We start from the raw sequence: 11,801 nt of genomic DNA on the forward strand, positions 1-11,801 counted from the left end.
TAAGCCACGGGCTATATGGCAGGGAAAGAGCGGAATAAGAAGTGACACCGCCTCAGTTGGGTACACCATTAAAATAGTGTGGGTGTAATATTCAGTTAAATGCTGATTCAAAAGCAGCCTTTGTTTACAAAGGTTGATGGAGTGAGTGATTCGTCTACTGGTCTCGATTGCTGGAGACCATCTAGCGAAGAACAAAGAGACGATGACAGGGCTGCTAACAACTAAACTAGACCAGGTGACCAGATATTGAGATTACATCATGTCAAGTGTACCACAGATTCAGGCAACGCTCCAACAAACGTCGAGCGGTCCTGGACCGCTCTCACCGAGATTCACAATACGCATGGCTGGAGATTAATTAGCCTCAACCAGCAGCCCAGATCTTATTGACGCCTATGGCGCAGGAAAACATTATCAAATATAGTGCCAAGGGAGATGTGGGATCCCTAGATGAGGCAAGCCACACTAGGGGACGACAACTCGACACCGCCTGAGAGTGAGATGGGTCAGAGGAGCATGGGCGCTGATGATTGAACTCTTCTGGAAGCCAACGAGATCTACCACTCAGGACAGCTACCGCCTTGCCTGGCCCCCAGCCCTGACAGCCCGACATCAGCTCTGGGCACCAGCTCTGACCCGCTAGACCGCGCCCAAATTGACGGGACCCGTATGAATTCCCCTGGAAGACCTGGGTTATTTTGAGGGGCGCACATGCCCTGTCGACCCTGCAGGGTACAGGGAAGATTCATGACGTCGGCCCTGCTCACCAGGGGGCGTGCAAGGGAGAGTGATGCGTTGTACAGAGTACATTGATTGAGACCAGGGGAATCGAGTTGGGGTCGAACATCAAACAGCGGGAGCTGGGTCAGAGAGAGGCCTGTTCACAATCCCGAGAGAGGGGAAACAGCGCTGTACATAGGAGAGAAACAATCAATAGCAACATGCTCAGCATCGTACAAGCAAACAAGCGTGGTTGATACAGGGCGAGGCGTGTACGGGCCGTGTTTGCGCAGCTCATTTCTTTCATGATATCCTGTTGTTGGACTGGACATACGAGTAGACGAAAAGGGAGGTGATGGGGCGTCCACTCGCAACTCACCAAGACACGGCATGATATGTTGGAGGCCCAACTGGCATAATGCAGTGAGAGAAACGAACGATACGATCGACGTCTGAGGATCACTCCAGCTGACAAGGATTGGCCTGCCGGCGAGATTCTCATTCCCTCAGCAGCGATCCCGACTATTCACGACAGATGAGGGAGGACCACAGCCTCTTTCCAATCAGCGTCGTGCAACGGCTAGAGGTTGCAAGATGTTATCCAGGGACGCTTCCACGCCAGTCATTCAGTGACTATTGAATTGTTATGGGCATTGGTGGTTGGGTGAGGCAGCGCGCGCTGTGGCTGGCCGGGGAATACCCTGTATCTGAAGATGCACTGTGGGTATGCACTGTATGCTGTACATGGAGTTCAACTGCCCGGGGACGGGAGATTTCCAATTTGTGCATCGTAAAGTTGCAGCAACACGACGGGAGCCATCTCTTCCGAGGGCTAGGCACCCGTCCGCTTGAATGCTGGTAGTGGAGGGTTTTGTTTCTTTTTGCTTCGCTCCCAAATCCTCGGGACACTCACTGCGTACTGTAAATGAAGACAGGATAGGATAAAAGCTTATGGTTTGGTTTGCCGCGTCTTGGGGATTACACACGCAACGGCGTTTCATGTTGGTTAAGTGAGAATGACGCCACGGCTGATGGATGTTTCTAGGGCGGAATTGAGGTTCTGGCCCTCGTTCTTTGTGACGTCTGTCGCATGCCAATCCCCGCTTGCGAAAGTTATGGTTGGGTCAAATCTCAGTTAGTACCTAAAAAGGACCGGACTTTATTATTATAATTTTCGATGCAATAACTAGAGAATCATAGAAACAGAGGTGTTTTAAACCCCTCATATATTGTCATTGTTTCCAGAGTATTGAGAGCGATATCCCCTCCAATCTATAGCATACCGTGTTTCTTTTGGAAACGCGAGGTTTGGTCTGAGTCCTTGTCTCAGCTGTTCGCCTTGCTGTGCTAGACTAAGGTCACCACCAATGCAAAATTTAACAGCTCTAGCGCCCTCGGTGCTAATTCATCGGCCTTGGGCGTTCTCAGCTCGCGTTCGCCCGTGATATGAAACCTCAATTTGCAGGTCATCCACTGTTACAGTTCGTCGACCCCTCAATGATTTCTTCCCGTCGTGTCGTGTCTCGAGGTCCTGCCAACCCCAGTCCTGTGCTTCGATCCATGTCACCATGTCTCTTGCGAGATCTGGCGCACAGAGCAAACCAAACCTGCGAGATCCAGTTCAAACGAAACCCTCGAACGGCTTTCGGGTAATACTTTTCTTCTAAAAAAGAAAAGAAGATACAAAGACGGGGACGGGAACCAAGCCAAAAGGATCGATCGTCATTTCATTGAGACCAAAAACAAGCATATGTTTGTTTAGTACCCCTACTGTACATACGCATCCATATCGAGTGCTTATTATGCTGAGATGATTTCCTTTTTTTCTTCTTCTCTTTGTTAGAATGTCCCAATACTCTAATTACAAAGACATGATTGCTTACTCGTGCCTGATCTACACCTGCACTACTGTTTCCATTATCCTGTCCCACTGACTCTATTTCTGGCTCTTGTTTACTCTAGCTCAGGTCAGGTCTGAGAGTATCTTGGCTAGGGGAGGAAAGAAAACTCAAGACCTTAATCCTAAGCGACAAAAGGATTTAGGTAACTTTACATAAATTTAGGATATCCTTTGCTGAGTTTATTTTGACACCTCATATCAAAGTACGGTGTTTTCTTGCCCCCTGAGGCTTGGCCATGCTTTATTCTTATTTCCCCAATCCCTGTCTCTGCCCTACTATCTGGCTCATCTGATGCGCTACACGCGCTTTGCTTTAAACTGGCTGAACTTGAAGCGTTGGGTTGGGTTGGCCGCTGTAATGAGTCTGAGTCTACTTCATTCCCGCTACCGCTATTCACGCCCTCATTCAGGTCCGCTACCCCTGTCACCCTCCAACCCCTGCCCGGGAGTGCGCCGTAATTTATTTCGCAGACCCCCTCCCTCCACTAATTCCCCCCCATAGGGAATCCACTTTCACTTCCCCTTCACCCTCCCACTTTCAAATCCCGGAGCTGCCTTTGCCTTTGCCTTTGCCTGCCTTCGCCTTGTCACGTCCCGCCATAGGGACCCGTCCTGGAACCTGACATAAAGACTTGGCCCCTACCTGGCCCTCGATCATCGCATCAACTCCTTTGGTCTATTTTATCTATCTCCCGTTCCCGTCTTTCGTTGCGTTTTGGTCCTCATACGTCCTGGCGATTGATATCCAACTCTACTATCTTTCACCTCCTCAATTCTTTTAAGAATTATCTATCCCCCCCCAGTTGACCCTTTAACGGTACCTGCGTCTAGACTAGGTACTGGCCATCAGCTGTGAACAGACCACCTCCTGATCCCTTCTTTCAACGTATCGCGCCTGTGAACGACTACATCTCATCAGCTATCGTGTGTTGATACAGTGTAAATTGAATTTGAAAACTTGCAAGAGTCTTCTGTTCTGTTGACTTTTCATCACCGACCGCCCGATCGACAGTGCATCACTTTGTGGAGGGTACAGAAAAAAATTTAACCATTTTTGCCTAACCCCTGCGGTCCTCGGCTCTTCCACCTTACACATCCACCACGCGCGTTCCTCCAACGCTCCAACTACAGAGAACTTCGTCGCCGCCCAGAAACCAAAATCCGACAACGAAATCCTGTCGCCGGCCGACCTCTCTCCTCCCGCTTCGACCGAACCCGCATCGAAAAGCGGTCTGCAAGATTTCCCGTCCACCTCGTCAGTGCGACCATACACGTCACTTGCAAACAAACGCGGAAAGGTGAGTCGCAAAAGTTGTTTTTCGGGACCTGACTCTCGGCGGATCTTGGATACCGATGATGCCGTCTCTGTGCGACTGCCTGGATCTAAGCATGCTGTTGCATTCGCTTACCCATCTGCCGGTCTCTTCGGGATGTCATTGTTTGTATTCGCACCCTCGAGCATCAAACATAGCCCGCTATCATACCAAGACCAAGTAACTAACATGCATATTCGCAGCCAACGTCAGCTTGACCGCCTTCCTGCCGTGATCCGTCACTTGTGAGCGCCCTCGCACACCCTTCCCCAAACGCGCCACGTCTTCAGCTGGCAATTCCCACCATATTGAAGATGAGCGGCATGCGATCACCAGCTCCTACGGAGGTTATGGACATCACCAACATGCTCAATAAGAAAGGTCAAATGCAACAACTTACTTCCGGTCTCCTCGATCACCAACAATACCAACACGCCTTCGTTAAGCACGAACCTGGTATGGAGCGATCAGCCTCTCCTCACGGCTCTGAGCACTCGCAGTACTCCAACCCTCACAGTATCGCCCGAGCCTACCCATCGCCATCCACGATGCAAGCGCCGATGCATATGCCGAACCCTATGTCCGCCGCCATGACAATGCAAGGCTATCCCGAGATGCCCAACATGGGAGGCATGCCTCACATGCACATGCAACAGATGCCTCAACAACCCCCGCCTCCTCCTCAGCAGCCCATCAAGGCTTATCCTTGCAGTACCTGTGGCAAGGGATTCGCTCGACGCAGTGATCTTGCTCGCCACGGTAAGTAAACAAACATGCTGAGAGACTGACTGGCGATGCTAATGAGTCCTAGAGCGCATTCACAGCGGAGTTCGACCCCATGTTTGCGACTGGCCGCAATGTGGAAAGCAATTCATTCAAAGATCTGCCTTGACTGTGCACCAGCGCGTGCATACCGGAGAGAAGCCTCACCACTGTGAGACTTGCGCAAAGGTTAGTACTCCGAACTCTGGTTTTTGTGACAGGCGCTCACCAAATACAGCCCTTCAGCGACAGCAGCTCTCTTGCCCGACATCGTAGGACTCATTCTGGGAAGCGTCCCTATAAATGCCCCTACGCTGATTGTCAGAAGACATTCACTCGCCGCACCACCCTCACCCGCCATCAGAACCACCACAGCGGGACTATCGAGGAGGCTGCTGCTGCGACCGCTGCTGCTCTTGCTGCGTCAAAGTCGAAGGGCTTGTCACAGGCTCGGTCTGAAAGCGACCACATGTCTAACCATGGCTCGCCCTTGACGACCCCTTCTCCTAGTCAGCGAACTATGTCTATGTCGCCCAGTGTCGATCTGTCTGGTAACAACAGCATCCCTCGCCACCCTGGTGACTTCCAGTACCTGTCACAGAATGGTTCTCTGCCCATGCACATGCGTGTTGGCAGCCCTACCTCCACCTCGTCTGGCGGTTTCAATATGATGCGACCTACCTCGCATCCCACTAGCTATGGACCTCCTCCTACTCTGGAGCCTAACCTGGATAACAGCCAGGGTACGCCCAGCAGCAATGGTGGAAGCCCTCACATGGCCAATGTTGGCTGGCAGTCTCCCTCGCACATGGCCTCGCCCTCGCAGCACAACGCCAGCTATGTTTATCCTGACCCTGCGGATGCGTATCCTGCCAACCAAGCCATGAACCAAATGTATTACAGTGCCGCTACGCACATGCGCCGACCCCAGAGCACTGAACCTGGACTGGTACACATGGCTTAGTCAGACATATTGCCAGATTCTGACGCTTGAGCAATGCTCAAGGTCGTCTTTCTTGTGATGATCTGGAGTGAGCTCACCGATACCCTGTATTATTGAAGCTGTGCCCGACTCGGGCACGAAGATTATGGCGGCGTTAATTCCTTCTGAACTGAATTCCCATACTCATACCCCTTCACCTAGGCCTGCCACAGCTGACGACAAGTTGTGCGCATGTCTTGGTCTAATATCAAAACCCCCCACAACACACATCACTCAACCGTCTAATAGGCGGGCTCGCTCCTAGATGGAGTATGCTCTGAACGTTGATTTCTGCACTGTTTCGTGTTACTCATGCTTTATCGATTCCCCATCACTCGTACATTATGGATGCTTTTTCATTTCCTTTGTTCTAGTATCAAATAGACTGGCGGATGGCAATGTGATGAACGACGGATAGGACATTGCATTTGTCTGCATAACGCAAACATAGGACGGGAGTTACACTGGAACATTTGCTTGCATTTTTCTTTTTCTCCTGAGCGTATCAGAGACGAAGACAGCAGGCATTATGGGAAGCACAAGACGCTGGCATGTTTGTGTATTATTATGTAGACTTGGACTTAAGGACGGGGAACCAACATAGACTTGCTGTTTGATGCGACGAATATATTACTACACTCAACAAAAACGAATATCAGCCCGCTTATGACTAGTTTATGCTGTGACACACATACAACCTGCTCTAGAACCAGAACACCAGCTATCCGTTGATATATCGGTCAGCCGCGGCCGATGTCCTTCGGCAATTATTGCCAACTGATATGTACCCCTCAATTGAGCCGCATGGATGAACGTCTGGTGTTTCACTGCCCAGAGAGATCGACAAATCACCCCCTCGTCTAAATCCGTGCTGTCAGGCCTAGAAACCTCCATGACGTCTATCGCGTATAACAAAGCCTCCACGAGCACGCGACTGTCAAGCCCAGCGACCGGTCTAGACTTTTTTAAGACCATATATTTCAGCTAAGAAGCTGAAACCACGCCATTTTGAAATAAGAAAAAAACAATAAGAGCGAAAAAGCGAGAAAGGTTCTCCCCCTGCCTAATTCCCGGTAGTGCAGACTATACCCCCGCAGAACGGCGATTTTCTGATTATTCATCGCAGACATATTCAATATTCAACGACAGGCCACGATGTGCGGCATTGATGCCTGGATTTGCCAATCGGGCAGCCCTGAGGCCGGCTGAGCTGGGCTTTTATCATGTACGAGAGGGCTTGACTGAAGATGCTTGGTTAAAGCCCTGGTCCCTGAAGGGCAAAATGTGAGTGAGATTTAATAATACAGGACGGGGAGGAAGTGCCCCGTTCATATATATAAGTATCTTGGGTTGTTTGCTTTAGAGATCGACAGTGGCTTTCGTACTAAAGCGTGACGACGGTATTCAACGGTTTTCAACTTTTGGTGTTGGCATCCATCTTTACTTATACGCCCTGACGACTTGAACGATTTACAAACAGAGATTCTTCCGTTTTCCTTTCTAACGCCTTCTCTTCACTTTCAACCATGCTTATTGACATCGTCATCCATGGAGACATTCTATGTCCGTGGTGTTTTCTCCAGAAAAAGACTCTTGAGGGAGCCATGGAACGATATCAAGCACTCCACCCAGAAGTTGAATTCGATGTCACATGGAAGCCCTTTCTTCTGTATCCTACACTAAGAAGAGGTAATTTCACCCTCTTTATCTCACTGTTATTCTAACCCGTCACAGGTGACAAGCGTGCCCTCTATGAAAAGCTCATGTCCCCAGAGAAGCTTCGTCTTTTCACTTCTCGACTCCAAACAGCCGGTGCTCGTTACGGCATCGAGTTCTCTGTGACTGGAAAGACAGGACCTTCACAGCCTGCCCACCGACTTGTGGCCTTGACCCTTCAAACTCGTGGAGCAAATGTCCAGTCTGCGTTTCTTGATGCTCTTTTCCGTGGTCACTTTGAAAACGGGGCTGACATTGCCGACGAAGCCTGGTTGATGCACGTAGGCCGAACAGAGGCCAAACTCGAAGATTCTGATATGAGAGCAGCGCTTCTGGGACCTGGTCTGGGGAAGTCGCTCGAGGACGAGGTCAGAACTGCTGCTATCGCGGGTGTAGAAGCCGTGCCTTGCGTCACGGTTCAGAAGAAGTTTCGAGTTGGGGGGTATCAAGAGTCAGACATCTTTGAGAGCTTGTTTGACAAGATACGGCGAGAGAACAGGTAAAGACAAATCAATGTTAGGGCAAAGGGCATGGCAAGCGAGAGATACACAATTGAGATAGAAGGCTTGTCACGTACACGGCAAAAGGCGACTGGAGTTTTTGATATTATGTTGTTGATTGAATAATTTAAAACATGCCGCTGCCTTGTTCCCTACGTCTACCCGACGGTGCCCGTCTCATGATGCCCTTTGTCTTTTTTGTTTGACCTTACTCTCAATGGGTTCCTCTATCGCCAAACGCCAAATAAAAACCAAATCAAATCAAGTCAAATGATTCGTCCCTTGAGTCACGAGCTCATCACCCTAACGCCCTGAAATGAAAACAATTATGATACACGCGTTCCCTATCGTCGCATGCCACTGTAGTCTTGCATGAGATGCGCCATGTGCACGTTGGTTGCCTTGCCGATCCTATTGCCCTTGCGGCGCTTCTGAGCCTTGGGCTTGTTGGCCTGTCCATCCTTTGTCTTGCGGGGATCTTCGCTTGTAGGTTTTTGTCCGACGCTCGTAAGCTTGCGGTGCATCTCCTCAAGGGGTGGTAGTTGCACACGCTGCCACATGCTCTGGAACTCTGGCTGGACCTTGTGGTGCAGTGACGGATCATTGGGCCAAACGTAGCGCGGGATGTTATCCTTTTTGGTGCGCACTACCAAGATCCTGTGCTCGCGCTCGAGTGCTGATATTGTGTCTTCGCAGTCGGGCCAGCCGTCCTTGAGATCCTTAACTGACACGCCTGAGGCGTCTGTCTTGGCTTGAAGATGAGCGAGAAGGCTGGTTGCGTCCTTGACTCCGGGAATGATAGGTCGGTGGACATAGGTGCCAGTCTTCCAGGTCTGTTCGCTCAGGTTTGCATCAGGCTTCCACTCTACACGGGGATGTCCTCGTAGACCTTCCGCAAGTTGCCGCTTGTGCTCATCGTCAAAATTCCGCAAGCTCAGATGGTCGATAATATCCGTAATGGTCTTTGCGTCGCCCTTCTTTTTCAGGTAATCGACAGCATATGTCATTTGCGTCTTGACCCCAGCACCAAAGCCTGTGAGCTGCGGCTGAGAGTAGGGCACCTCAGGGCCTGCATCTCGTTTTCGCTTGGAAGTAGGAGTATTTGGATCGGAGGCTGCTGAAGGAGATGGTGAGGGAGGAGCAAGCGAAGGGACGGCAAGAGATGAAGCCTTGTTTGTTGATGGATTTGAGATCTTTGTCGCGGCTGCTGAAAGGGTTCCCTTGAAAGCATTTGCCTGCCTTTCGAGATAGGACGACATGATTATCTAGGAAAAAAAGAATGTATTCTCTGCGGATCGGAGATGAAGATCGAGAGGTCGCGCTTGCTTGTAGGGGATTGGTGTCAAGGAGAGACGGCCAGGGCGGACAGCGAAGAACAAAGGAATAAGGAAAAAAGAAGATGGAGGTTGAGTGAAGTAAGCTTGAAGTTTGGATTGACGTTGATCCGGCGAGGCTGATGTTCACGTTAGTGTGGCGCTAGGTAGCAACAGTGACCAGGGGGGTTGCACTGCTGTGGTTGTGGTACTAACCTCCTCTGACTATCCACAATCGATCAGTATCCAGAATGAGGCTCAGTGTGTGAGTAGAGAGTGTGTGGTTGCAAGAGAAGAAAAAGAATGGCCAATTCATGGGCATCGAGCGCATATTTATGTTCTCTTGAAGGGAACGTACAGTCATAGGCAACGGATATCAAACTCTTCTGTGATACTTCATGGTAAAACTAGGTCTGCTGACAAGATTATTCTCGTTATAATTCACAGGGAAAAATTAATTTGATTCATTCTAAGAATCGTACCAATCACCATTGGTGAAAATATTGATATACTTGGAGGCCGCAAGCTCAAGCTTTAGGCAGTTCAAGACTCTCCCTGTTTCTCAGTCACGTCCTCGGAAAAGAATGAAACTCTGCTTTGACTTTTCAACTCTGTGGAATCCCATAGGTGAACAGGTCGACGTAAGGTTACAAAACTACCTACCTTCTACAAGGGCCAATCAGCAAGAACTCAGTATCTAGCCTAGTAGGTAGGTAGATTTGAATCCCCAAAGGTAAATGAGGAAAATGGTCATAACCAGTCATTGATTAAAACAGTGATATGTATTTACTTTACTTTATTGCTCCCAAGATTGTCTGTCGTCTCCATTGTTGAATGCATGTCCCGTGTTCATGTAACACCGTGGCCCATGAGACGAGATGGCCGAATCGTCTGTCTGACTGCGCATGAGTCGCGCCTCGCAAATGGGTCTCGTCTGCGCTTCGCTGTGATCCTTATCTTTCTGTTCGGGTTTCGGTTGCACTTCCCGATCCCCTCTTCCGTCCACCCCCAACAAAAAAAGTAAAATCCCGAAAATCGGGACGTGGCATGGGCTTTAGCATTAGTGAATTCGCCGCTGCCCACTGTTCTCATCATGTCCAAGCCGGGGTAAGCTGCATTTAGTAGCTGCGTGCCCGCCGTCTATCACCGGCCTCTGTTCAGGCCAAAGAAAACTCCCAATGCATAGTGGTCCTCAGACATACATCTGCATTGATGCCGTAGCAAAATCCAAAGAACACCCTTTTTTCTCTATCCTCATTCATGCGATGCGATTGACATGAGGCGCTTATGCGGAGGCTTGGCCCTGAGCCTCTTGCTGCTTCTGGAGATAGTTGTAGGCAACGTAGGCGATGAAACCAACGGCGACAACAATGGCGTACGTGTTCAAGCTGGAGCCGGCGGGATCAGCCTTGCCGCTTCCCTGGTTCGAGTTGGCGATTTGGCGCTTGGGGCCCTCGTCACCAGGCTGTAATGATACATGTTAGCGGTAGTTCCGTCGAGATAGAGGGTTCTGCCACTCACCAGACGCTTGAGCTCACCGACGAGGAGACCGTCGAGGACCTCTCGGGCCTCGTCACTGTGGCCAACATCCTCGAAAGCCTCGGTGGCATCCTGACCGGCAACGTCGAGCATGACCTCCTCACCACCGCTAAGTCGATGTCAGTATCCTGAATAACGATTGCGCCACGTAGCGCAGAAGTGTAGCGATATAACGTACGGGTGCTCGTCGAGGAACTTGGTGCAGTCGTAGACCTTGTCGTGAACAACCATGTAGATGTCGCTGGAGGTGTTGTGCTCAGCAACATCCTGCATGGTGAACTCCTTCTTCGCGGACATGATTGCGGTGTTGATGTGACGGGTCGTGAAGAGAATTGAGGTTCTGGTCTTGTTCGAGGGCTATCGTCGCACAAGTGGTGGGATTGGGATTGGGATTGTAAGAGGATGGGAGTGGAAGGAAGAGAAGAAAGGAGGAGAGGAGAATGGAAAGTCACAAGCAACTGGACGGAACCTAACCCAAGTTAACAGCTAAATTAATTTAGGTCCCCTGTTTCTAGGTGGCCTTCTGGAGATTTGGCGGCGGCCACTCTTCCCAGGGGCCCATAGGCAGACGGAGTAAAGTACTGCCCCACACAGATTCTATGTACTCGGTACAGGGTGATCCTGATCCTTTTGCGGCGTCTTACCTTCTATTGTTTGTTTGTTTCTGTTCTGTTTCCTCGGAAGGTCATCGGAAAGGAAGTCGACCGAAATCGTACCGGATCCTTGGGGTCCAATTGTATCCGTTTAGATTACCTACCTCCTTTGCCTATTACTTCTCTGATGATCATTTTCGGCACATTTCTCTTCTATTTACATGTGCTCTTTGCTAGGTACTTACAACCTTATCATTCAGGCCACGACTTGCAATGAATTCAACCTCAACATCACCCACTTGGAGTTCCTGGTACGATTCGGTGTCCCAACATCCGGACCCATTCCCTATAAGGCCCATCGCCGAGGGTACTTTTGAGCCAATCGCAGTCATCAAAATTACCGTCGCTACTCTCTGATTCGTCACCTTGTCCCAACCCCAGCCTTACCAACCTAAGTAACTTG

The 11,801-nt window shown here is 50.1% G+C and overlaps 4 protein-coding genes across 4 annotated transcripts; 2 read left to right on the forward strand and 2 right to left on the reverse strand.

The window, feature by feature from the left end:
* Positions 1-4,247: 4,247 nt before the first annotated feature.
* On the forward strand, positions 4,248-5,659 carry FMAN_09133 (uncharacterized protein; the record flags this gene model as incomplete). The annotated part of the gene is made up of 3 exons (XM_041829938.1): positions 4,248-4,692; positions 4,745-4,884; positions 4,934-5,659. The coding sequence occupies 3 exons, from the start codon at positions 4,248-4,250 to the stop codon at positions 5,657-5,659; spliced, it is 1,311 nt and encodes a 436-aa protein (XP_041680652.1).
* A 1,544-nt stretch (positions 5,660-7,203) lies between these two features.
* On the forward strand, positions 7,204-7,896 carry FMAN_09134 (uncharacterized protein; the record flags this gene model as incomplete). The annotated part of the gene is made up of 2 exons (XM_041829939.1): positions 7,204-7,366; positions 7,412-7,896. The coding sequence occupies 2 exons, from the start codon at positions 7,204-7,206 to the stop codon at positions 7,894-7,896; spliced, it is 648 nt and encodes a 215-aa protein (XP_041680653.1).
* A 341-nt stretch (positions 7,897-8,237) lies between these two features.
* On the reverse strand, positions 8,238-9,152 carry FMAN_09135 (uncharacterized protein; the record flags this gene model as incomplete). The annotated part of the gene is made up of 1 exon (XM_041829940.1): positions 8,238-9,152. One exon carries the CDS (start codon positions 9,150-9,152, stop codon positions 8,238-8,240), a length of 915 nt encoding a protein of 304 aa, XP_041680654.1.
* A 1,339-nt stretch (positions 9,153-10,491) lies between these two features.
* Positions 10,492-11,042, reverse strand: FMAN_09136 (putative cytochrome b5; the record flags this gene model as incomplete). The annotated part of the gene is made up of 3 exons (XM_041829942.1): positions 10,492-10,671; positions 10,728-10,854; positions 10,924-11,042. 3 exons carry the CDS (start codon positions 11,040-11,042, stop codon positions 10,492-10,494), a joined length of 426 nt encoding a protein of 141 aa, XP_041680655.1.
* Between the last annotated feature and the right edge of the window lie 759 nt (positions 11,043-11,801).

This window comes from Fusarium mangiferae (genome assembly GCF_900044065.1).
Source record: "Fusarium mangiferae strain MRC7560 genome assembly, contig: FMAN_scaffold004, whole genome shotgun sequence".
NCBI lineage: Eukaryota > Fungi > Ascomycota > Sordariomycetes > Hypocreales > Nectriaceae > Fusarium > Fusarium mangiferae.